The following is a 26,530-nucleotide window of genomic DNA, read 5'->3' as shown; positions in this document are numbered from 1 at the left end:
GTGGCTAATACTGGAGCTTTTGTGGGTACTGTGTACCATCCCTTACCCACAGGATTTCTCTCCTTTTACTTTATTTATCAAGTCACTGTAAGCCTGTTCTTGAAAACCTCAAGAAATTAGGCTAGTTGACTTTTTAATGGCAATAATTCTGGATCCTCAACCAATCTTATTATCTGATTGGTATAAGTCTGAGGGCTCCTACTGAAAACCTTTGGTGAATGTATAAAGGCAGACTAACACATCAGGGTCTCTGGTTGATCCAAGGTTGCTGCCTTTATAGCAGAGTCAGAGGAAGTGCACATGTATCGATGCCCCAGCTGTTCACTTCAGAGCCTGGTATACTTGTGTAAACTGCTGATTAAAGTAGGCTGGTGCTGGTGTGCCTGGTTGTGGGCTGCAGCCTCTCATAATGAGACATCCATCCATCCATCTCTGTTTGTTTTCCAGCAAAGTAATACAGTCAAGGTGCAGTAATGACTCTGGTGGTTTAAACTGGTTGTACTGTTGGGTCAGCCCCAGTTAAAACTGAAAAAGTTGGAAAATCTTATTCAAAAAGCAATTATTACATTCAAAGCAGAAGGATGTATTCAGCTGCATTCTGCAAGTGTTTGGATTCAGTACGCTTCAGTCCTTTGCACTGATGCTTATTGCCCTTGCTGATGACTCCAAGCTGGGAGAAATGACCAGTATGTTGGAGGGCATGGCTTGGAATTAAAAATTATCTCAGCAAACTGAAAATAGGACCTGGAAATATACTGTGTTTTTCCACTACAGCAAAGGGCCAAGTACTGCATGTAGACAGAAATAACCAGCCTCACAAATAGAGAAGGGAACAACAACCGCTAAGTATCAGTAAAAGATATGGATGGTAGTCGGAAAGTGAGTCAGCAATGCCACATTAACGTGAAAAAGGCAAGCACTACACAGTAACGCCTCAACACATATAGATCTCTAAGACATGGAAAGTAATTCTCCCACTCTGGTTAGCACTGTTGGGCCTCAGCTGGAGTCCTGGGTCCAGCTTGTGCACCACAGTGCAGGATAGATGTGTACCATAGGTATAATCCAGAGAAGGGCAATGACTGTAATCAGCTTGCCTTGAGAATAAGACCTATCAAGAATGAAGGAATGGAGGTCACTTAGCGGAAAGAAGGGAAAACTGAGGAGAGATATGGTAAGTCTCAGTGTATATAAAAGAATACTACAAAGAGCATTTAGACAACCTCTTCTGTACAGGGCCTTAAGTTACAGTGAGGAATATGCAGGTTTTAGGGAAACCTTTGTAGTAATAAAGATACTTGAGCTGTGGAATAGGTAGTCCGAGCAAGTGTGCTGATTAGCATTGGGATTAAGCCTTGTCAGCAGATGCCCTCCTGGTCATGAAAGGAGCACACAAAAAAGGGAATAATACAAGAACAAAGGAAAAGAAAAAGAATGAGTTGATAACTCAGGGAAAAAGAAGTCTGTGAGGACTAAAATATGTGGAATTCTTTGGCTGAGAGAGGTGGTTGGGAGACATTGCAGAGCCTGGACATGTGTACTGTACCTTTTAGACCACATTGACTCAACTTTTAGGTTTCTGGCCTTTATCATACACAAAACAGTTATTGTAGGAGTATTCCTACAGTATAGGATGAATATGCACACACAGAAGCACTTGAAGGAGAATATGGTGTCTAGAATATCACAGCTGTTCCTGACTTGAACACAAACATACCTGAATTATAATAGTCCCACAGTTAAACTCCCAATAGACTTCACTGTCATGTTTAAAAAATAAATTACCCTTTATTTTAAAGGGCCGGCTTCTGCTTACTGACTGACTGTATTTCAGAGAAAGGAGTAGACAAAATAGTTGCATTCTTCCGTTATTTTATAAATCCTGTATTATTTGGAAATGCGGTGTAGATATTTCTTTATCTGTCTTATTATATAATGCCTATGTTTGAAGGTAAATTCACATCTATTTTTATTATTCATATAATTTTTAAAGGTATTTGAATGTGAACCACGTTCTACAGCTGGGTGGTGTAAAAGAATCGTTACCATATTCCTACCCACAATTGCTACACAAACACTTTTCTGGTTGTTTGCGCAATTTCATCTTGGATACTCAGGTAGGAGAAGTGTAACATTTTGCTTTAGCAAAGGAGTAAACTTCTTTATTAAATTTTGGGGAGATTTGTGTTATACCTGAAACTTTTGGTTCCATTAATCTATTCAATGCCCATATGCGTCAGTGTAAAATACAAGAAAATTCTGGATTTTTCTGTCATAATTAGAATAACTACCTTGAAAAGTTATTTCTCAGTTACAAACAGATGTATTTGTGAGCCAGAAACTCTGCCTGTGTTTATACCCTACTTCATGTAGCTGTATTCCAAGCTTTTTTGCGCATTCAGGGAACTTCTGAAAGGCAATTGTATAATGGTATATTTATGCCAGCTGTCTGCTTTGTTAGGAAATATTAAAGGTTTTTTGCTTTCATAGTCAGTTGAGTTTATTCAAAGGCAACATATAATCTTGATAAAATAAGTTGAAATCTGAATGTCAAAAAGCAAACTTAGCATCTTAACGCAGATGAAGAAGAGACTGTTGTGTGGTATAGCTATTTCTGTTTAAGAATGAAGTATAAGTGTTTTTTAAACAATATTTCGGTGTCATACGATTTTCTCTTGAAGGTATATGACCTTCAGTCTCCTGCAGAGTCCCTGAATAGCTTCCCTGGCTGCACACTTACGGATGGGAGCTGTGAGACCATGGGGTCTTCTTCCTGTGGTATTCATGGGAGGTGTCTTGGAGACTGGGGCTCGTTTGCTTGTCATTGTTTGCCAGGTTACTACGGCTATAGATGTGATAAAGGTGAAGTCTGTTTTTCTGTTACATTATTGATAGGCTGGTAAATTTTACAATACAGAGAACTTAAAATGTTTGCAGGTAGTGATTGCTGAGGTGGTTTCTGATGTTTACATTGTTTAAAGCCATGTTTTAACAATTTCTTTCTAATTCCCTTTGAGAAATTACTTTCTCAGTATCAGATAATTTCTTTAGTCCTGAGGGTGTTTGTGCAAAAACTGTATAATGGAGGCTGCATGACAAAAGAATTGTGAACAAAATCATTTGTTCTTGTCACAATTTTTTGAATTTGCATCTATTTATACTTTCAGAAATATCTAGTAACCTAAAACTTAAATGTGAGTATGCCAGTACCACTTACTGTGCAGATTAGAACTACACAACTGGAATTAGAAATTACTGCTCTTTTGGTGTCTGGAAGAGACTCTATTGGCTTTCGATATAGCAGGATCTTTTCTTTAGCCCTCATGAGCCAAGGTTTGCAGCAAAAAGACAACTATAAAATAGTTGTGAAAATTGGTTGTGGTACTTAATGCTTTGTTTGCAGTCTCTTCTTTTGTCTTGGTCAGAGCTTCTGCTTTCCTGCTGTCATCCTGTGTGAGCATTGTAAGGAGAAGCATTAGCAGGATCAGGTCAGGAGGGAGATCACCTCTTTACAGGGGAAGATGAAGTGGGAGAGTGACTGGGGAAGTTCTGAAAATAGATACAGGGACATGTCCCAAAAGACAAGTTATGTCTCTTAGATCCATGCTGTGCATTACAATCTTTTCTTTTACTTTCAACTCTTATTATGAAAATAATGGAAACATTAATATTTCCCTCTCCCTACAAAATGGTTTAAAGGCCTTTATCCTGTCTTTTTAGTTGCCAAAGAATATACATTTGGGCCAGGAAGTCACGTTCGCTATCAGCTTCCTGTCAGTGTGCCTGCTCGTCGGACGCTGTTTGAAGCCATGATTAGGACACGGCAGCCTGACGGTGTCATCACGAGCATGTTATCTCGAAATAAGGATGAACACATCACCTTACAGGTGAGCAAGGCGTCCCAGACAGGAAAAGCATGGAGTTAAATCAATGCCAGTGAATAGTGAGCCCAGAGAAACATTAGCTTAAAAGATGGAAATAGAGTGGAAAACCTTACGCTAAGCAAAAAAATTTTGAATTAGTTTTATGGACACTTACAGATCTGATCCTTCACTTAAGATACAACCATGGTATCCCATTGGATTTCAAAGGAATTTATTGCCAGTTACAGTGAAGTATAGTTTGCCATACGGAATAGGATGAGTAGTGAGTCTAGCCTGGTGTCCTATTCAGCTGTGGTTATGAGCGGCTGATTCTGCGTCGTTCAGACCCTGCCAGGAAAGGTGCCTGTAGCAGTTCTAATGATGTCGGCCTGTCAAAATGACAACCTGTTCATTTTATACATACCACTGAAAGAGTCATCTCTTTAGCCAAGTTGGTTTGAGCTGTCAGTGTAGAAGTGATACACCAGATTCTCAACCATTTGGAGAACCCCAAAAATTTGTCCAAGAGAGAAGCAGGGTAAAATTACTCTGAGAGAATTACATACTACTGTGAGTACAGCACTACCAGTATTTAGTTTAGTTCAGTAGCACCTGAAGTATCCTTATGTTACACTGTATGTGCAGTGTAAACATACCCTAAATTTAAACAAATGCTTTAAGATTGATGATTACGTACAAGTCTTAGTTCAAGTAATGTGACAGTTACAGGTCAGTGCAAAATGTCAGGTGATGACTTTTCTTTTCTTTCTTACTACTTTGTTAATTATCCACAAGGTTGTTCAGGGATTCTTAGCGGTCTCATATAATCTGGGTGATGGAGACTATTCTGTAAGCCTTCCCTCCTACCACATTGATAATGGTGAATGGCATCATGTCACACTGGAGAGAAATGAAAATGAATTTACTCTTCGCCTTTATGAAGGAGGTGGGAAGAGAGAAATTCTGAAAGCAGCAGGAATATACAAAGAGATTGTGATTGACCCCAGCAGCTTGGTCCTTGGAAACACCTACCCATTCAATCAAAACAAGAGTTTTCAAGGTGAGGAATTCTTGATCTCACTGTTCAGAATATGGACCTGTAAAAATGAAGGTTTATTGGTACTATATGGGCATATTGCGAGAAGCTTTCTTATTTATGTAGAGCCCAGAGAAAACAGATTTCTTGCATGACACTTTGCAGAAGGGACAAATAAACTGTTCTGACTAGGAAAAAGGTACAGCAGGGAATTATGTGCAAGTACTGTCAGCTACTGGATTTGGAACAAAGATGGTAACCTCTTCACACGACTGTACGTAGAGTATTTGTAAGTGGAGATCCACAGGCTTCTCCCAGGTGGACTGTGGATGGCTCATTGCATTAGATACACAGAACTGGTTCATCGCATGGTTCTGTCCAGTCCATTCGGCAGCTCTCCTTCCCTACCAAATGCAACTGTCCCTATGCTGAAAGGAGTATTTCCATTTTATACATACATTGCATAGCACACAACAAACTGGTTTATTACCTTTATGCACTACCTTTGTATTACTGGATTTTACAGTCACTCAGCTGAAGCATTAACTAAAATTAGAAATGGTTTATTGAATTAGAGCCAACAATTTAAATTTTTAAAATTGTTAAAAAACAAATCAGTTTTCAGCCTGGAAATTGAATAGTTACACAAAGGAGAAATATAGAGAAACGTAAGGTTAAGATATCCATAACAGATTTTTACTCTGTCCTCAGTTGGCAGCTCACCTTTTGCCTAAAATTGCGGTATAAGCAATGCACAGTTATGCAGCACATCTTTTATATTGACAAGGAAGACACACACACCATTACTTTGTTAAATACAAAGTATCTGTCTGTCACCTCTCTCTGGTGGTATCTGTCTATCACCACTCTCTCCCATGCCTTTCACCTCTTCAACCAGATTCTAGTAAATCCATTTGAAACAAGGTGGTAATGTTTTCACCAGATAAAAGTATTGCAGTGAATAACACAAAAGTGCGAGGAGAAAACATATAAAATGTATATGCATTAAATAGAATAACAACTCACAACATAAGTGTATGACAAATTATTTAGAAAAAGATTGTTTTCTGTTGTTTCACTAGGAGTGTTCCAATAACTAAATTTTATGCTGAGAACTATATTTTGAATTTTTATTTATGATAGTAATAGTATTTGTTTTTAAGTAAATGGATTAAAGAAGTCAAAAGGTTACATGAAGATCGTTTTAATTAGGACAATTAATGTTGCTGTTAAGCAGCTAAAACTTTAAGGGCTTTGAAGTTATAAAATGTACTTAATTCTTCAAGGTATATGCTTTTTTGCTGAGGCATCTTGTGCATACAAAATTAATGCCACACAACTTTAGTACAAAATTTCTATCAGTGACCCAAGGCCGTTTCACCGTTATTTGTGGTGATTTGCTCTTCTATAAAGTTAAGTTGTAAGTTACAATTAAAAATCAGCCAATCACAATTTATACTGGTACACATTGAAGAATATAACAGATTTTCCACATATAGCAGATTTTCCACAATATTTGGACTTTTCTATTGAAAACATAGTGAAGGGGTACATGTTCCACTGTCTTGAGCACAAGCAGGTAGGGGCCTGCAGCAGCACTTGGTTCTTGTGGAAAACACTGGGAATCTTGATCAAAACTTTAACAAATTCAGTCAAAAAATGGAGAACAATGCTATGAAAGTTTAGGTAAATTCAGTGCTAGATTTAAACGTTGGTAGCCTGTGTCTTTTGTTAAACATAAACCGCCAAATCTTAACAGCTGCTTCAAATCATTCTTGCTGAATGGCTTTTAAAACAGTCTCTTTGTGCCTTGCCTCAGGATGTATGAAGGATGTCAGATTTAACAACTACAGGATCCCTCTGGATACTCGTGTGACGGAGCTGGTGTCAGTATTAAGTGCCCAAGGCGTCAAAGAAGGCTGTTCTTCAGAGGCTTGTAGGAATAACCCTTGTAACCGGGAATTTATATGTATTGATTTGTGGATGATGCACGAATGCAGGTAATTGGTGGAAATAAACGCACAAACCCCTGTAGATTCAGGTGGGAAAGGGTGGGTGCTGAAGAAGCGTGCAACTTGAAGGCTGCTGCTGGCAATCTCATCAAATCAGTTGAACCACAGTGAAACGCTAAGCTAGATGCCTGCGTAGGCGTCAGGTTACTCAGAGAACACTGTCCCTTTAGGTACTACCCTTAGCTGGTGTAGATCAGCCTGTCTCCATTGATTCTGTAACAATTTCAGCTGCCTGTCTTAATTGAAAATGTTTAAAGCATAGCCGCAAATCCAGAATGTTTGTAAACCCTGAAAACCGGGAAAAGAGGGTGTGTTAGCTCGAGTGAAGTGGAACGCTAGCACGGCCAGCTGTCTTGTGAAGCTCGTGCTGTGCTATGTAGATGTGCTTTCTTTTGTAGTGTCTGACTTCTTGCGCTGTCTTGAGCTGTGACCTCTGTTCCCTTACAGGCCACTGGAGTTGCATTAGAAGCACCGCATCATTAAGCTCAGAGCTCTTGTGTGTGGCTGGGGCTGAGGTCAGGACAACACTAATTCAAGTTAGTTATGCTGTGAAAACACACTTTAAGCATTACTGACTGCCACTGTCCAACACAAACAGAGTTTTCTAGAGATGTATTTTTTTCTGGAAATTCACTGTGATGGAAACACAAAGAATATAGCATAGCTTGTCTTGCCTAGACAACCTGCAGACCCTAATCCGGCCATTTTTCACATGGGTAGTCTTGCAGAAGCCAGTGGAACTACCCGAGTTCTGAAAGCCCCAGACGTAAGGGTTTAAAGTTGTGGAGCTCATTGTTGTGTGACTGCTTTAGAAAAGACTACCATCCTGTAGTTATTCTAAGTAACTTGCTTCTAGAAGCTACTTCACAAACTGTATGTAGAGTGTCATCAAAGACTGTTTTAAAATCTTAAATGCCGTTTCGTGCCTACTTTTCTCAAAGTTTAATGGTTTCATTTTGCCTTCGTCTTTTCAGTTGCCCTCCGGGACACATGATCATGGAGAATGCCACTGGTAGACAGTGTGTCTACACTGCATGTGCTAAAAGGCCCTGTAACTATGGTACCTGCGTCTCGCAGTCACCGACCAAGTTCCAGTGTCACTGCCCTGATGGCTATACTGGACGTAACTGTGAAATCACACTGGCGATCTTTCACAAGGATACAGGCCTGAGCTTCAGTTCCATGTTTGCCATCTGCATTTGCTTTTTGGCGCTGTTAGGTAGTTATGGCAACTACATCTTGTATTACCTTTGGTGAACTCATTTATCCATCTTGTCCTGAATAGTCGTCATCTCATCCTTCTGCTGAAAAACTCAGTTTCCTAATGGAGACTTGACTCTGCCTTCATTTCTTTGCCATGGTCTCAGCTCCATCAGTAACTTATTTTTCATCCCCATGTGCATATATTGCTAAGTGAATCGACATTTGTAAGCAATGGAAAGTCCTTGCAGTTTTATTTTCGGCACATTTTCACTTCATTGCTAAGGAACTGTTCCGATGCATAATTGGAAGCAAATTCAATTGAACAGCAAGAGTGGAAATTGCTACCAGAGAAGCGTTGTTTAAAATACCACTGAGCATGAGACAGTCTAGGAGAAATGCACTGTCGGACAGGAATACACTTGGTCAGACAGGAGCAGTCTCTTGCATCTTACCAGTTGTGTCACAGCTCCTAACAGCTGCTTTTGGCTTCCTCAGCCATTTTCAGGCTTAGGCACTGGGTCTCAAAAAGAAGAGAAAAGACAAAGAAGGATCTCACTAGTGAGGAGGGATCACATCTTTGAGTCCTTGTTTATTCAAATTTCATGGAAGTTTGCCTGAGTAAGGACATAGGATTTTTCTCATGGTTTTTACAGTGTTAATTAAGTTTCATTCAGAAGTCGTAGTAAGAGTATGAAAATGTATTATGGACTATTTTGCATCCATCTGTAGCTACCTGAAATACCATCACTCTCCCCAACTCTGCTAGATGCTATGTTTACCGTGCAAATATGAATAGCAAATAACATGGGAAACTAACTGGTTTCACAGCTTTTGAAATCCCAGTTAGTGGAAGTTGGTAAGAGATCTTTATGTTAAAGGAGGGGGGGTTTGCTGTGTCAGAGCAGTTTTATTGTGAGCTGATTTTGTGTTGCTGCCTGTGCTTGACTGAAAAAACGACGATATCTTTTACCTAATAATCCTGCTAGTCTTTCAGGTCTAAATTATGAGTTAGAAACAGTTATTTTTAATGAAGTGGTGTGCATTGCTGTGAAAAATTTAGTAGATGTGGTTAACCATGGTATTACCACACAACTGCAACTTTTGTTAGGAGAATTTTTAATAAAATTACTTGTTCTCAAGATTTCAAATGCCCTTTCTCTTACAGAACTTCCAGAAAGTGGTAATGCACTTCAAAGTGATTAATTCATGCAATTTTAATTATAAATTTTTAAGTTTCCAGTAGATTAGAAAAGCTGCTTTTCTGACATCTGATTACATCTTTCAAACTCAAATATGGAACTGTTTTGTAAGTAAATCAATACCAGGGTGGCTTCACGTCGGTTCGGTATCACACGAACCTTCCCCACCGCTCCCTGCCAGGAGGAGACTTCAGCTCATGCTGTTCGGTGAAAGACACAGTGATGCTTCGGAGCTTGCAGCGGCTCTCACACTAACGCTATGGATCGAAGAAACAATAAACAACATGGAACACTTCTAAGGACAGCACTGTTTAATGACAACTCAGGATCACAAGATCCTGCGCAGAAAATCAGGCAGGAACTTACACTGTTGGTATCTGTGTGGAAGAGATACTATCTTCAGTGGGGGTACTTCTGGTTTACACTCTTGTTACACTCTTGGCACACAGGCTATATTCGTTTTAAGTACTGGCTTTTTATTAGCAGTCAGAGTAAAAGAACAGGAGAGATGCAGAACATTTAAAAGACTCCTTGAGTATCTCAAAATCACCTCAGGTAAAAAATGACTTTGCCAAGAAGTTACCATGTGTGAAAATCCATGTGACACATTTCAGTAAATTTGGGGGATGGGGGGAGGAAAGGTAAACACACATCTCAAATGCGTCGATTCAGCTTGAAGGGTATAACTGCACAGCACAGTGCAGGGCATAGACCTCCGCGTACACCAGTTTCGGTCCCAAGGGCACCTAGACGCTGCTCCACAGAACTGCACTCTGCCGCGTAGATGTTCTGTAAGAGAGTCTAGTCTCTTTAATTCACTACGGTGTTAGTTTATGGTATCCAATGGTTTGAGGGCTTACTATGAGCTTTTATCAATTTTTATAGAGTTGGTAACACAGTGGTACACAAGTTTCTATTACATAATGTTCAGTATCTGATGATGAAGCTTTACAATTTTCAGTGTGTAAAATGCACCTAAGCATTTAAGAAAGATGTTTAAATTCGTGGATGCTAAGGCAAAATGTGCCTCATTTTTTTTTCTAGTAAAATGTGTAAGTCATTTCCTCTTTTTGTCTGGTGTCTTCTGCTTCATTTCTGTGTCATTGTATCTGTTACTGTCAACACACTGTTACTTAAGTGCCACCCCTTTGTGTACATTTTCTCTTACAAAGTTTAACTCAATACTTTAAATAGATAGGTCTCTGAACAGCACTTGGGTCATTCAGTTCTTCATTTAGTTATGCTTTTAACAACTTCAAAGTTATACCTTAAAGGGTATTTTAAACTGCTCTTTAAAGGCCTTTTCTTCTGTCTTTGATGTTCACTTGTAACTACATTGAAGAGTGCAAAAATCAAACGTTTGCTGAGGAACACAAAACTACAGCCTCGCTGGCTCTGACTGCAAAGCAGTGCTGCAGTACTCATACAGAAGGGCTGCTGTCTAAGCCTTCCTGCAGCACTTCTGTCTATAAATGTTTTATTTGTTTCTGAATTATGTTCTATTTTGCTCCTGTGTGTCTACACAGCTCTGTTCAGTGCTGTATTCTTGTGGGCTCGCTGGAAGAGTCACAAAGGTCTGAACGGAGGAGTTTACCACGCATCTGCGCATCGTGAGGATTTGGAGGACATCAGAGAAAATATCCTCAACTACAGTGAAGAAGGGGGTGGGGAACAAGACCAAGTAAGGATCATTGTGTTACATTACAATTAAGAGGGGACTGGTGGCTCACCATGTTAACGAAAATGTATTTTATGCTTTTCCTTTGTAACTGAGGACCTTAGCCTTTGTTCTGCTGATTCATTACTGCCACTGGCAGATGAATTATTTGCCAGGTTATGTACCCAAGGGTGCATGTTTCTTAAGCGGAGATAAGTGCCTATCAATTTTTAATTTATCTTAAAGCAAGTGATCCTATGTGCATATTTAAAAATGCTTGTAGAGTGAGTTTAGCAGTAAAGAACTAATAGCTGATGGTTTTGGTTTCGTGGCTGAGGAGCTGCTGAGGTTCTCAGTGGTAATTACTGCTGTAGCACAGGGCTTGAAAGAGCCTGACGTGAACGGTTTGTTACGGACAGTCTCCTCCTGGAGACTGCTCCTAACAGCAGTTATTCAGACTTGACTTGTTAAGAAACCGAGGTGCTACATTTGTTCCTCTTAAGCCCTAAAGCACGTGGTGGTTGTGGAAGAACCTTTCTGCATTTTTCTGTTTTGGAGAGAAATACACTAGTGAACACAAGCCGTGTTTATACTTACAGTAGACCAGATAATACTAACATTTCTGCTAGCTCCTTTAAGGATTTCTACATGTCAGTTTAAGCCAGAACCTTGAAAGAAAACTTGCAGATATTATAGATGAGTAATTTAAATGTATTATTTGCTGACCCACAGACGTTTGCTGTGTTTAAAAAAGGTGAGGAACTTCATTGCTGCCTTTTGAAACTGTTCATTTCATGGATTCAAAAGGTGGTGTGACGCTGCAGAGGTAATAATAGTCAGGGCATTAATGTCATGGATCAAAGAAAGCCAGTGATTTAAAAAAAAATTAAATGTGACCTGTCCCAAAATTCCAAATATCTTCAAGAATTTTTAGTTACAAAATACAGAGTGTTTTACAAGGCCACCTGAGAAAATATTCACACTTGTAAAGTATCCTTAATTTCTTGACGAATTAGTGTGAACATAATAAATACAGGGACGTTTTCCATGTGATAACATAGACAGCTGTATGCATAAATCCTGCTTTCTTTAATAAGATTAACTTCCTCTGCAATACTTTGCAATTTTACATCCATAAGGTCTATAGATTGAAGAAATCTACAGTTACTGTATGACATGTTTAATTACTTTTGGAGAGTTCTTAAAATACACTCCTTATTTTAAGCAGTGGAATCAAATTAGTGACTTGATGATCTTCATCTGAGGCTATTACTCTGTCTTGAAGAAATGCTGCTTGGGGTGAAGCCTCTACAGGTTCTGTATACTGTTCCTAAACTATTCAAATTTTACAGTTGCTGGGATTGCAGCTAAAACTTCCCAGTATCCTTTTTAATACCTAATTGTTTGTCTAGATTTAAAAAAAAAAACAAAATACCCAGAATTACAATATCTTAATTGTATTCTAATGTTACCTTAACAAAAGGATGACAAGGGCGCTTGGACAAGAGAGTTTTGTCTTTGTAATGTTAGTGGAGGGTAGGGCTATGGGGACAAGAAGTTGTCTTACCAAGGAGTTTCTGTACCTGAAATAAATAAAACTATCCCTCAGAGAAATTAAGAGTTCATAAAAATTGCAGCAGATTAGAGCACTGTTGAGTATATACTTAACGCAACTAAGCACCAAATGTTGTTAAAAGCCAGCTTTGAAGCTAGAGGCAAGGATCGACTTGGGTTTGTAGCCTGCCAAGAATGGTAATTAATCAAAGAAATGTGTCATTTTAATGAACAAGTAATAGCAGTGAAGGATGATTTTAATATCACCCCTTTCACCGAAGGGATGATCCTTAAATCTGTATTTGGACAAACTCCCATTTAAGTTTCGTACGACTAAAAGTTGCCATGTTTTATTGATTATATTGGTAGCCATGCTATTATAAAATGCTCATAGTGGGATCATACTGTAGCTTACACTTCGAACATGCCTAAGGTAGGCATCTGCGCTGTGGGTCTCTCATTGTTCATCACTAACAGTGTTCAGTCTCTGGATGAATGGCAATAAGCAGCTATTCTGTTACAGTCCTGTCCCAAACCCTAGTCTTGCCACTTACGTGGCTTCTTGATTGCAGGTGGCTGTTTTTTTTGAAGCAGTTCTCTGTCTCCGATTGAAATTCAGCAGAGGCTCACCAAGATTACCTAGGATAATCTCTTATAAAATGCAATTCAGCATGCGAGAGAATAAATGTAATCTTTTGGAATGTGCTGCTTTGACAGCTCTGTCATTGATGGCTACTATTGAGATGAATAGCACGAGCAATCCAAGTAATTACTTGTTTGCTCTAATGAATTCTGTCTCACACAGCCTGTCAACATTCTTCTTTTGCCTGTAAATAAGTCTGGAGTCACAATCTTTGGATTGTAGGAAGGTGAAGGATGCTGTAGGACAACGCTTCTTTTCTTTCTTTCAGCTGGCATAAAGATTCTGATCAGTTAATGCAGGTTTAGTGACAGAAGTTGCACTTCAGAACTGTGGCACAATGATCAGACAGCATTAACTGCTGCTTTACTAGAAGGGAAACTTTTCTTTTTGGTAATAGATAATTACTTGGCTTTTGCAAGCATGCCACTCCCATGTAACATAACTAGCAATTTTTCCACAGATGATTGATAAAATTTTAACAGAAATCACAATAGATCTTTGAACTACTAATGCAGAAAGATGTCTTTTAACATGAATATCCTTTCTCATCTGTGTTGCCAGACTCCGTATCAGTGTTTAATGATGAAAAAATACTCAAATCTGAATTTCAGAACAAAAATTGGGGCATTTCTGTAATTTTTATTTAGCTTCCGATACGAAATTAGACTTGATTTTGAACCTGACTGTAGTAGTGCAGGCTGCACAGGTGTTCCTCGTGCATTCTCATCTACTTGGTGGGTTTTGGTTTTTTTAGGCACGTTGTAGGTGGCAGAGTTGGTTCAACAAGCCAGTCCTTCATGTGTTCACACCAAATGGACTGCCTTTATTTCCTCCTCCTTTATTTCCACTAGAACATGAAGTTTTGGGACCTATAGAGAATATTAATTTAACGTGAACGGTTTCTCACTCCAGGATGCATACAACATGGCAGAACTGCAGGTGTCGATTCAAACCAGCCCAGCCTATTTCCTCTACAAGAAGAAAGAAAACCCAACAAAACGGAACAGTTTCTTTAGTGATGCGTCCCCAAGCGTGCAGGAGCAGACCAAAACACCAGCGACTACGGAAGCCTCCTCTACGAGCGGAGACTTTGGTCAGTACTTGCCAGAGGTTGTCAGGGATGCTGACCGCCACCCCCAGGCCGTGCCCCAGGACTCGCTGCAGGTGCTTTGCACCGAAGGAGACGGCTCGGTTGCTGGCAGACTGAGTACCCCGAGCTCCCCTGGGCTCGATGAGGGTATCGTGTATGACGACATTAAAGAGTGGGGACCAAAGTTTGAGAAGCTGACTGAACTGTACTCACATACACATGCAGAAGGCCTGTAGATTACCAAGCCTACTGTTTTCAAAGTTTTGGAAGCAAGGGTGAAGGACAGTTTTTCATGCTCTTGCTATGTACTATCCCCCCCCCCTCTTTTTTCCCCCTGTTATGAGACGCAGTCAAATTCCCACTAATGAGCCACAATTTGCATCTAATTGAAAAATTTAGTGGTAGGAGCTAATCTTGGGACATTCTAGACATTCACATTTGGGGATATAAACTTACTGGAAAGAATAAAGGGAGAACTTGGTCATTCACATACAGTGTTTAAGAAATAAATAAATTTTTTTTTGTCACTAAGGTAATAAAGGACTCTGTGAGAGATCCTATGTACATAAGCTAAGATGGTGCTCAAAGCATGAAGAAAGCATGCGGTGTGTGCTGTTTTCAGTAGGAGCTTTAGCAGTTATTTGAAGAAAAAAAGCACATTGTATTTTTCTTGTGGAAATAAAGTCCATGTTGTATTACATCCATCTTCTTTCCCTGACTGAGGCTCAGTTACAGCACCCGCTCCCTGAACGTAGCGCAGATGAGAGTCCATGGATCCAGGTAAAGGAATGAAGCAGCATAGATGGTGATCTTTAACTTTAGGTTATAACCTAATGAAATCCCTTTATGCTGTCATATCAATGCAGAAACTGAATTTAGGCACAACACATCAAATCAGCTGCTTGCAACTAAATACCTTTCTTAATTAAAAGGCCAGGTTTTCTAAGATACTAGCCTCAAAGGTCACTAGTTAGGGATTTCAGTAGCAAACACCACAGTACACCATAATCTTTCATTCCTAATGGACAACTAAACTGAGCCTAAACCAAGGACCAGCCGGAACCACGTAATTTGCATCTACAGTCCTGTCCCTCATGTTTTGCTAAACCCCCTTACATAGAAGCATTGCAAGAATTAGGTTTGAGAGGCTAGAGATTGACTGTTTTAACAGAAGCACTGACAAACTACAACTGTAGGCAAGTCATGCCTTGGGAAGAGCTGACTGGGAATACAGATGCATTTCCAGTGAAGAAAAAACCCAGCATCCCCTGGATGTTGTCAAAATACCTAGTGTCTTTAGATGTCAGAAGACTGAAGGTCTTTCCTATATCCAAAAAAGAACTTCACCCACCACTGGGACTTCTAAAACTAAAATCCTGTGATAAACAAAACCCTGCCAAAAGTCTAGTATTTCAAAGACGGTAATTTTCCAAAAAACCATGCATGACAGCACATAATAATACAGGTCTCCCTCAGCTACATTTTAATAGAAAATCATGATCACCCGGGGACAGAGAAACATGGGGAAAAACTAACAGCGGTTCCCTTTTTCAGACTGTTTAATGTCCAGCTAGTGTTCTGGATTTTTTTTTTTTTACCTTGACAATATTTGGAAGAGTAAAGTGCAGTAAGAACACAATCTTGTTTTGAGCTGTTTCTTTATATATTATAATATGTAAATTAAAATCTATCAGCTGATAATATGAATATATCATAGATTCTAAGATAATTTAATTTGTTTCATTAAAACAAAGCATAAAACAATGTACTGTAATAGTAAGTGTATTGCAAAACTGCTTTGCTTACAGTTGCATCAGTAGCTTGTTTTGGGAGGTCTGGCTTTTATTTTTATATATATTAAAAAAAACTTAAATAGGTCAATGCTGTCTGCAGGCTAGATTAATTTGCACATTTCCCAAACGAGAAATGTTCACAGAGTGTCTTGTTCTTGCATGCATTTGTGACACACTTTGGAAAATCCTGAGCACACAATCAACTAATGGTTACACGCTGCAGATAATGTGGCATTTTCATCTGGAAAAGCTAAATGCCATTTTTACCCACGCCTGATAGTTTTGATTCACAGATGGTACATAGTCTAGGATTTCATACTGTTACTGATACATTTACCTAAAATACCTTGCAATGTTCACAAGTCAGGTATGTCAGCTTCTGTATTTCATGATCATAGCAGTCACAAACAGGATATGGAAAATGAAGTAAATAACCATTATGCACAAAAATCTATTCCTTCCCCAAACAGCATTTTTGTCTGCATACCTTGTCTTCTTTCCGTAACTATGGATATGCTGTCATTTTGGCTGGTTTTAATTTAATTTAGCTTGTAAGCTCCTTGGGGCAAGGACTGTATTTGCCTGTGAAGCGTCTTATATACCTAAGGCACCGTATAAATGATAAATAAGCCTTCTGTATATGATGTCTCTTCCTTGCATGTCTTTAAGGTTGACTAAAGCTTGGACTCTATTGAATTATTTCTCTCTCAGCTTTGATCATACTTCCACAGACACGAGGCACACGTGCTGTTCTGTCTGAAAAGCTGCGGGAAGCAGCAGTTGCTTCTAATTGACGCGTGGACTCAAGCTCCAGTTACACCCAAAAGACACGTTACCATTTCTGAGTTTTCCCCGAGTGCCGCAGCTGACTGGGGCCATAGACCAATGACTTTTCTCAGATATCCAGGTGCTTTTTGCATGTAGCATGGCCGTGGTTTTTTGCAACAGACAGTTAGTCGAAGGAGGAAGAAATGCTTAACTTTACATTCAATAGAATTACTCAAGCTGTGTTTGTTACCCATTGGCTTATTCCCTATTCTGGGATTTTAGGCACTGAGAAGCAGCTGACATGTAGGATGTGCACTGTGATCCTTATTACAGCTGTGGCACTAATTTGTAAACAAACATAAATAATAATAACAACCACAACCTCAGACCTGCTTGTGTAATTGCAGTTAGGCATACATTTTACAGAATATACAGTATAAAACAAAAAGTCAGAAAACATTTTAAAACTGCTATAGGAACTCGTATAGATACAATCTCAGTAATAGGACATACTCATTTGCAGCTGTCATGCCCTATTAAAACCTACTGTTCCTCTTTCTAGGGATTACTAATTAGTTCACTTAATTTATCTGTTTTAATTTGCATGCTGCTCTTTTAATTATTGTGCCATTTCTGAAATCCTATCTTCACTTGTTCCACATTTACACATACAAGTATTTCAGTACCTCTACAAAAAAGCTTATCACAGCATAGCACTGACATCGCTCAAGAACAAGGACAGCTGGCTTGACAACAGAAAGCTTTCCAGCCGGTGAGGGGGGAAGAAAAAAAATTGAATAAAAAAAAATCACTGGGTCCCTAGGTAGCGGGATTTTCAGTAATCTGGTACTTTTATTAATCATCTTCCATGTTCTTTACAGACTTTAAACATACAGTAAGAACATTTTATTTAGTATAAAATATTTGTAAAGGTCTGAAATTTAAATAATCATGTGGATATTAGTATTTAATCTGTCTGCCTGTCAACTACATTAATCTTTGTGTTTTTCCCCTGTTAAAATAACATTCCAAGTATGTAACACGTAGCCAAGCCATGCGAAAGCGGATTGTCCTTAGGTCTGACATATTGGCTAGTACCAGCAGGTTTAGAAGGGAAACCGTGGCTGTAGAAGGAGCAGGATTAGGAGAGAAGAAGAAAGTTGAGCATTTTCTTAATTATAAAAATGATAAAAACCATGGCCAGTTCCTCGGGCTTTAAATAAATGGCTTGCACCATGCTATTGGTAACTGTTGATGAACGAGGAGGTTTTGAGAAACCTGGTTCTCTGGAACCCAGAATCCCCTCTATACAAGCATACCATGTTACGATAATATTCCATTAATTAAGTGAATCTTACAGAAGCCCTGTCTGTACCTAATTAACATTGGTGACAAAACTCCCCAAAAACTCACTTTAAGACTAGTAGTACACATGCGAAGATGTGACTGCACCCAGGCACCACAAATGAGAAAAAAACATGCTGGACAGTTGAACGTACAGCTCTGCACATCCCGCTTCTCCCTGCCACAAGAACGCCTAGACTTCTAAAAGCTTACCTAATCCAAATAAAGCACTTGAGATGTGTAATTTCTCTCTCCCAAAGAATGCATGTTTCTTTTCGTGAAGTAAGAATACTAACGCTTGAGCTACAATGTGGAAACAAGAGATCCCTATTGGTCAAACCAAATTGTATTTACTTAAATGTAGTAACTGCCTCCGTTTACTGACCTTGCTAAAGTTGAAGTGTATTGGGGGACGACTGGTAAAAATCATGGCTGATACACCTTTAACTTGTAACAGAGAAAGGAAGTCCAGCAAGCTGTTAAAAGACAAAGATGATTCAAAAAGTCAGTGGTACATGCAACGTAACAAGCTTGAGAAAAGTCAAAACTTCCTGCTGACAAATACTTCGCTTTCCTCCATATGGACTGAAACAAAGCTGATTCCCTAACTGCACTTTCCTCAATCCATCCCAACATAAAAACAACCGAAAAAGTGATTTTCAAATTACACAATTTATTTAGTATACAATAGTCATTACACCTCTTTACAACAACATATTATAAAATAACTATGTTAGATCTCACTGGCAGAACATTGAAACAAGAAATGAAAATATACTTACGGATCTCAAAGGCTTTTCTCCCCTAAAAACATTCCAGCTACTTGATAACATTTTGTCCCTGTGATCTAAAAAGTCATTCATACCACAATTCCACTGATAATGCGCAGCTTAAAAGTCCTTGCAGACAGGAGGTAACGTACACAAGTCATGATGGCGCCATTCCCATTGCTAGTGATCTGTAAGACTTCGGTAAGCGCATTGCCACGAGGGTTGTTCCTGGGGGTGGGTCATCTTAATACAATAAAACAGTGATGCCACAGCAACCACTTGGAAATAAGGTGCATCAGAATGATGTAGTTCAGGAACAGGTAAAGTTATTTTAAAAAAATTGCAGTGAATATAGATTACAGCAAGACATGGGAAGTAGAGAAAATAATTACCCGACAATTGAAACACCACCTACCTCCTAGAAGTCTCAGACTCTTACACCCAACCCCTAGGAAGAGGAAACGCAGCCCTTTTCACCACCAGTCCCACAGCCCCGTGCCCCCGCTGCCCCAGCCTTCCCCAGCAGGCTTTGCTCTGGCGGGCGCGCCTTTAAATGGGGGACGGAGAAGCAGCTGCTCCCTCTCTCCGAGTGCTGTGTGGATGCGTGTATTGCTTCCCTCTGAGCTGGTAAGTGTTTTTTGTTCCTTGGCATTTTCTACTTTACGGAGATTGGTCTTCTGAACTTCTGACTACATAGTCGCTGAGATACGCCCTTCCCTTTAGTATTAAATCTTTCTGATACGGGAACTGTTGGAATTGTTTAAAAGGGTCACAAGCTACCACAGCTTTAAAGGCTATGAACTGCAAGAGTTAAGCAATCTCCAAAATACTTTGTATCTAACACTTCCAATTTCTGGGGTGCTACTTTGGGGGATGTTTGTGTTGCAAGACAGAACTGTGTTACTGTGGCGGTGCTGGGTCACGACAGCAGTTGGTTTTTATGCTTTCCCAAGACCTAGGGTAGCTTGGCATCTGTTTTCTTTCAAAAAAACCAAAACCAAAACAAAAAAATTTGCACTTGTTAGGTTCTATGAAAAGGTTAAATTTCTCCTTTGGCAACATCAGAGACAGTGTTTTTGAAAAAAGGTCTATTTAAAAATAACTACTGTTGCAGTCAGGACCTCTGCTGTTACCTACAAGTAAACTCTGAAAATGACAGGGTACCACTGGATCGTGGAATCCCTCATTTCAATCAGGGGAAAGTTACTGCACCTTTAAAGAAAGATACAACCACATTTTAAAATAAGACAATACAGCCTAGACATACTTTACCTTACGTGTGCTTGTTTTCAATTACTGTAAGGCACTCATTGAGTAATTCACTGACCCATGCTTTCAGCAAGAACAGGCATGCATCATTACTGGCCTAATTGAAGTTTTAATACTGATTAAAATGTTTTATTATTGTATTATGTTAAACTGCAGTGGTCTCCAACCTCATTAAGGGATACAGGCTAGAAATTACTCAGGAGTTTCAGTTGCTTAGTTTAACAACCTAGCTACTGTCAATGTTTGATTTAAATACAGTCTGATTAAAGCACACTTTCCTTTTGTATTAGCATGGAAGTGCAGAAATGTTGAACATTGTTTAATGAGTATTTACTGAATATAAAATTGTTTGAGCATGTGACATCTCCATCTCTTCAGTAATTTACCTTAGTACAACTGAAAAGGGAAAACATTTAAATCATTTGGAATTGGAACAGCTCAGTTGTGAAAGCTAATCTCATTACACATCTTGATTAAATTAAATGTGGAGTTTGCTATCAGTAGCACTTTAAGTTTCCCATCATTAGAAATTAATTGCAGTGGTAATTATTATAACTGAGTTATTTGCACAGGCCACAAACACTCTTAGAGGTGTTCAAATGTTAATTCAACATTGGCCTAGAGGCACTTGATTATTACAATTCTGTTTTCCATAAGAAACAAATGATCCTAGTGGATGTCTAATTAAAGTTGGAGAGTACTGTTAGACTTTCAATCAGACTTAATCTCTAATTTCAATATAAAACCAAAGCAGCACTAAAACACAGCAAAAGTCATAGGTTATCTACATAGCATTTAGAAAGTCAATACAATTCACAAAGTTCTAGCTGGTAAAAAGACAAAGGGTACAAACAAATCACAAAATTCTCAGGATTGAGGTCTGTCTTCACTTAATCTTCCAAGTCAATTTAAAATAACTGTAGTCTATTTTTTTTAGGATAAAGAGCAAGGACACAATGATTTTGTGCTAAAATATAGCTTTGTGTCTGAAATAATGTAAAGCAAAGCTCTAATACCTGAACATATTTTAAATACCTAAGTTTCCTGCTGATTTTAGAGATGAATTTGTCTTTTGTAAGGTTGGCAGTGTTCAATTTTGGTATCCTACTCCTGGAATTCACATGGGGAGAAAAAGGATCCCCTGCAGTCCAGAAAGCAAATACAGAAAATAGTCTTGTGAGAATCCAAGCTGAGAAATTTGGTTTTTTGTTTGTTCTGAGCATTTTACGAGGATACAAACATGCAACATGTATCAAGCATGCTCCAGCCTTTATTCTCATTAGAAATACATAACACTCCATCATTAAATGCTTGACGTTATAAAACATTATGTTTCTGTATCACTAAAAATGCTGGATAATGATTAAAGTTTTACTCTTCAAACTCGTTTGCTGATTTTGCACTCACTGATTCTGCAATCACACTCACAAGCTTGGAAAATCATATCTGCATACATTCCCAAAGAATTAAAAAAAGAGGCACTGAAAGAGCACAAGGATCTGTCAAAGAGGATCAGATTGTAAGAGAAAACCTAATTTTTGTGACTATTTTAAGGATTCACAAAGATAATACATACTCAGTATAGGAGCAGTGTGGCCTGCTTTCATTGAATTTCTATTATTTTATAGTAAAAATCCAAACTGCTGAGCAGAACTTCATAGGCTAGCTATTCTGCAGTGGTCATGCAGGCTGCTCATTTTGAGTGTCTTTCAATCAGTTAAAACTGGAAAGCAATTATATCCTAGGTATTCAGAAGGTCAGACTTTATAATCAAAATGGTCCCTGCTAGCATTTTTTTATGAATCTATGAAAATTTTGGCAACATCAAGAATGTTATCAAAACTAAACTGTCTAAAAAAATAAGAATCACAGTAATTAAGCAAGAATGTAAAATGTCTTACTAATGTAACATGTTTGTAAACTTCTTCTGCGTTATCTAATATGGGTCCTAGGATTAAAATACTGAACTTGGAACCATGGGTGGAAACGTTATTTATGCTTAGCAAGTTTGTAAACATGGAATGTTTTGTTTTGAAACACTCTAGTGAAGTGTATGGTGTAAGAAGGCAGGTTTTTTTTAATTTCCTCACAGAAGCGAGGATAAAACGAAGTTTTCAAATCAGGTTCATTCTCTCCCAAACCATCCATGATCTGTAATGAAATTGAACAGATTTGTGAAATATCTTTTGCCAATTCACAGTTACAGGCAATAACAAGAAACTAAAAACAACCTCGACAATACATTCAGAGAGTCAAGCTGGCCAGACTTGTTAACAGTGACTGGATGAAACAAGTGGGAGGTTAAACCAGTAAGATTTACAGTAACATTGTCTCTATTATGGATAAAGCTGACTTGTCAGAGGTACATATCTGCTTTGGGTTATGTGGTCTGCTGTGGTTCCATGTTAGCCCCAGAAATGCTTGAAAACTCCCCTGACACAATGGAGTAAAATACAACCGCCCGCTGGTCCTGAGGGAATTGAAGCTATGAAGTGAATTACACTCTGAAAGGGAACACTATTTGTGTACTGCTAACCTGAAGCTCATCAGGAAGTGATTACTTATTTTGCCCACACTGAGTTCCTCCTCCTTTTATTATCAAATACCATTAAAAGCAAGCAGTGTTCAATTTGAGAATGTCTAAAGGCTTCCCACACTCATGATGAAGTGGAAATAACCCAAGCTACTTCAAATCGTAATTGTATTTCAAAAAGAAGTTAAGCAAAATGTATTTTCTTTATAAATCTTGTACATAATACTTACATGGCCATTAGCTATATCAAGTAAGTCACGTAACCGACAGCCTCTATTGTGTCTTCTTTCGTAACAAATGCTGTCTTCCAGGATCACATAGTCTGTGCCAAAGGATCGCAGTATTCTGTAAACATCTTCAGGAGATCTCTTGGCATAGATCTGATAAATCTACAGAAGAAAACTAAGCTGTAAGACACATTATATTACCACTATTTCTTTGGTTGCTCTTTCATGATTCCTTTATTTTGAACCAGAGAAAGAATTGAGATCAATAATCCATGTGACTTGAATTAAATATTTTAAAAATAAATAAATAAATGCTTTATTCAGTAGCCACCTAGAGTTTCTATGTTATGGCTACTATGATGCACAATAGTACTGCTGCTGACTACAAAAACACTGGATGGTGCTGCTGTCTGCAGAAAGGCCTTGATAGATGCCTGTAAAACTTTCATGATGTCTAAATTATAGGAAAGGATAGTTCAAAACAATCTCCCCAGCTTTGTGTTGAGTTTCTGAAGGTGCTTTCTATATAAAATGTTATGTGCTAGTCTGGGAACCGAAGGGAGTATCAGGCAAATCAGAAAATGCTCCGTGTGGGTTTAACAGCTCAACTGGGCAGCAGTATCTATTAATGCCAACAGTACCCAAACCAGTTCACTCAGAACTAGCTTGAGTACCTGGGTGCAGTTATTCAGACATACACCAGCTGCCAGAAGTGAGTTAGCAGATGCCCAAAGTACCACAAGTTTCACAGAAGAAATTAAATTCTGGAACTGTATCTGAAAATAAGTTAGTTCAATGAGTAAAGCACGTGATGTCATTTGCAATGTGCCATTAGAGATTGCATGTGTTTTCTGGAATGGAGCCACTGATACGGATAAGAATTAGCTGAAACAATGAGAATACTCTTACCTGTTTTGTTCTCTCTCTCAGATTCTTGTCCTCATAATGGGGATGATTAGTTAAGGTCCGTCCAGTGCACAGTTTGACTCCTGCTAATAGCTGCATGCTCCCAGCAAACACTGCTGTGTTTGGAGTGTTTGACCTAAACAAATGTTGATAAGTCTGAGGAAGTCTCTGTAGGGGCATTTTTGCATTGCTTGTTACAGATCAGAAGGAAAAAAAAGACTGAAAAAATATTTTTCTGCCTCTCCTCTATTCAGGGAGCAAACATTCAAGCAACTGTGTTTTCTTCAAATATGAAGCAGATAAATCACGATAATACTCTCTAACTGCAAATAAAAGATTTACTATGGACTATGAGGGAATTTAGGGAAAACATAATCCTGAAAATTTCAAACTACTTCCATATTTCATATATTTCTTGGATTCATATAGCCTCTGAATATTTCTAAATTTCTAATTCTTTTAATATTTCAAGAAACTTATTGTGACTTAGATTTGTGTCTGATATATAAGGTATTCTATATAAAATGGATTATTTAATCTGAATGCTAAAACTTCTTGTTACTGTCCTGCCATTCACCATTCACTTGGAATGAAAACTTTGTTATGTGAGACATTAATCCTCCTCTTATGACAACTGTGGGAGAGAAATTATGAAAAACGTCACCCCAGTTGCAAAAAGCAGGGCAGGGGAGATGCAGAAGATAGAAATGCTGTCCATTATTGGTACTGTGATCTCATCTGAAATTCAAAGCCAATGTCTAGAATTGTTATCTAAATAACAGTCTTGGTATCTCAGGATTGTTTAAATACCCATAATGAAAAAGTCATTTTTTGCTCACCTTCCCCCCAAGAAGTTTACAATCTAAAATATATGTAAAGTCACAACAGAAGGGCATAGCAAAAAGATAAAGTAAAAATGCCAGGCAAGAGAGACTACTATAATTAGGCTAATTAAAAATGGTCATAGTATCCCTTAAGTGTTTTCTAGTGCTTAGTAGGCATATAACCATGAAAAGTTCTATGAAGACTAAAACAACAGAAAGAAGCATACATTAAATCAAGTAAAACGAAATTAGAAAGGAATGTGAATAGTTGCCTAACATCCACATACATGCACGTATGGCGTCTACAGTAGTCAAATAACTGTGACACTTTCGGCTGTACTTTAGGGAGCCTTTTGAAACTATGAATTCAGTCTTCTTCAAGCTCCATGATCAGCTTGAAAATGTTGAGAGACAAGTATTAAATTTAATATCGCCTTTCGAGAGATTATGCCTAGCAAATGAATTAATAATTACAAACCCTTCCTAAAAATTCTTGCACTGGTACATTAATCTCATCTAGCAAGGACAGAGATAGCATTTTTTAATAGGCCAGTTTAACTTTACTGATAGACTATCTCTTTTAAAATTTCTTTTTTACTTAAAATGTTCAAAGCCACAAGTGTCATGAAGTAAATGTTTCATTAAAAGAAATTAATTCATCTTAGAATTTAATATTATGCAAATGTAATAGCCCTGACAGGCTGTCAGCTAGGACTCATGGCTGAATCTGCAGGAAAGCACAATTCTTTAGACTAAGCTGAAAAGAATGTGGACTAGATTCACAGAGGGACTTGCTGGAGCTTAGACACCTAAATGAAAATGACAATTCTCAAAGCACCTTCAACATGTTTCTGTGGGCTGGAAACTTCTAGTGTGAAAAGTCTGTTTCTGTGTTTGTTCAAGATTAGTTCAGATTTTATAATGCTCTGCAATACTTATCTCCTGACTTGGCCTTATCAGGACAATCCTGCACCTCTGATTCCTAAAGAGCCCAATATAATGCAAACCTGCAGAATCAAACTTTCTTAAAAAAAAACAAAACAAAACCACAAGTACCAAAGGCAAAACCACAAGAAAACAGCAACAAAAAAAAACCATTCCCAGGAAACAGCCTGCAGCCTCTTTTCGTATAAAAGAAAGCTGGAGGAGATGGTGATAGTGCCCTTTTCCCATAACTTACTGGTAAAAATGCTTGTCAAAAATGTAGAAGATGCAGGGTTCAATTCCTCCCCATTCTAAAAGCATTCACTCTTGCCCAGAAGGGGTGAAATATAGCTGAGGGCATTCTTTATTTATCAGGTATTAAGAGTTTTGCCAGCATTTCCTCCTCTTCCTATACCTTAAAAGCAATCCAGTGCCCCTTGCTTGCTTTTCAAAAAACTGGCTTACGTGCCTTGGTCCTGGATGGAATTCAAAATCAGGTATTCCAGGTGAAGGCGGATGAGACTCAGATTTATATGTTTGAAGTCCTAGAAAATTATACACCTTAAGACATATCAGTGCCCGTATTTTCCTGGGGCCAGCTCAGACGGTTCCCAGACCAATACATGCTACTACCAGAGCTATTGGAGGCCCTCTTTCCCCATGCTTTACTGGCAATGCCAAGAACACAAACCTGGCACTGGATTTCACTGCTGTGGACAGACACTTGGAAGCTGGGAGGTGTCGCTGAGCTTCATGCAATGTCTGCCCTCCTTAACTACATCTTAAAGAACTTCAGCTGGTGGCCGTTACTGAGCGTTTATCTTCTGAAACAGCCACTAGAGGGAGACATGACAATTAACTAACATTTTTCAGGTACAGGACGATTTCCACGTTTCATGCAAGCGTCCTTCTCTA

At 38.6% G+C, this 26,530-nt stretch overlaps 2 protein-coding genes across 2 annotated transcripts in view; one reads left to right on the top strand and one right to left on the bottom strand.

Annotated features, from left to right (window-relative positions):
* Positions 1-16,675, top strand: part of LOC142087267 (neural-cadherin-like) — a 69,068-nt gene extending 52,393 nt beyond the window's left edge. The window contains exons 26-33 of the mRNA XM_075161330.1: positions 1,994-2,117; positions 2,682-2,862; positions 3,721-3,887; positions 4,659-4,923; positions 6,719-6,899; positions 7,886-8,130; positions 10,840-10,994; positions 14,080-16,675. Coding sequence (XP_075017431.1) covers positions 1,994-2,117; positions 2,682-2,862; positions 3,721-3,887; positions 4,659-4,923; positions 6,719-6,899; positions 7,886-8,130; positions 10,840-10,994; positions 14,080-14,493 — 1,732 coding nt within the window. The 3' untranslated portion in view covers positions 14,494-16,675. The remainder of the gene's footprint in view (positions 1-1,993; positions 2,118-2,681; positions 2,863-3,720; positions 3,888-4,658; positions 4,924-6,718; positions 6,900-7,885; positions 8,131-10,839; positions 10,995-14,079) is intronic.
* A 2,140-nt stretch (positions 16,676-18,815) lies between these two features.
* Positions 18,816-26,530, bottom strand: part of DPY19L3 (dpy-19 like C-mannosyltransferase 3) — a 38,087-nt gene continuing 30,372 nt past the window's right edge. The window contains exons 17-19 of the mRNA XM_075161316.1: positions 23,871-24,003; positions 22,965-23,123; positions 18,816-22,352 (exon numbers count right to left, since the gene is read on the bottom strand). Of these exons, the coding sequence (XP_075017417.1) occupies positions 22,191-22,352; positions 22,965-23,123; positions 23,871-24,003 (454 nt within the window). The 3' untranslated portion in view covers positions 18,816-22,190. The remainder of the gene's footprint in view (positions 22,353-22,964; positions 23,124-23,870; positions 24,004-26,530) is intronic.

This window comes from Calonectris borealis, chromosome 12, assembly GCF_964195595.1.
Source record: "Calonectris borealis chromosome 12, bCalBor7.hap1.2, whole genome shotgun sequence".
In the NCBI taxonomy this organism is placed as follows: domain Eukaryota; kingdom Metazoa; phylum Chordata; class Aves; order Procellariiformes; family Procellariidae; genus Calonectris; species Calonectris borealis.
Note: the sequence above shows the minus strand (reverse complement) of the source record. Positions and strands in the feature narration are given on the sequence as shown.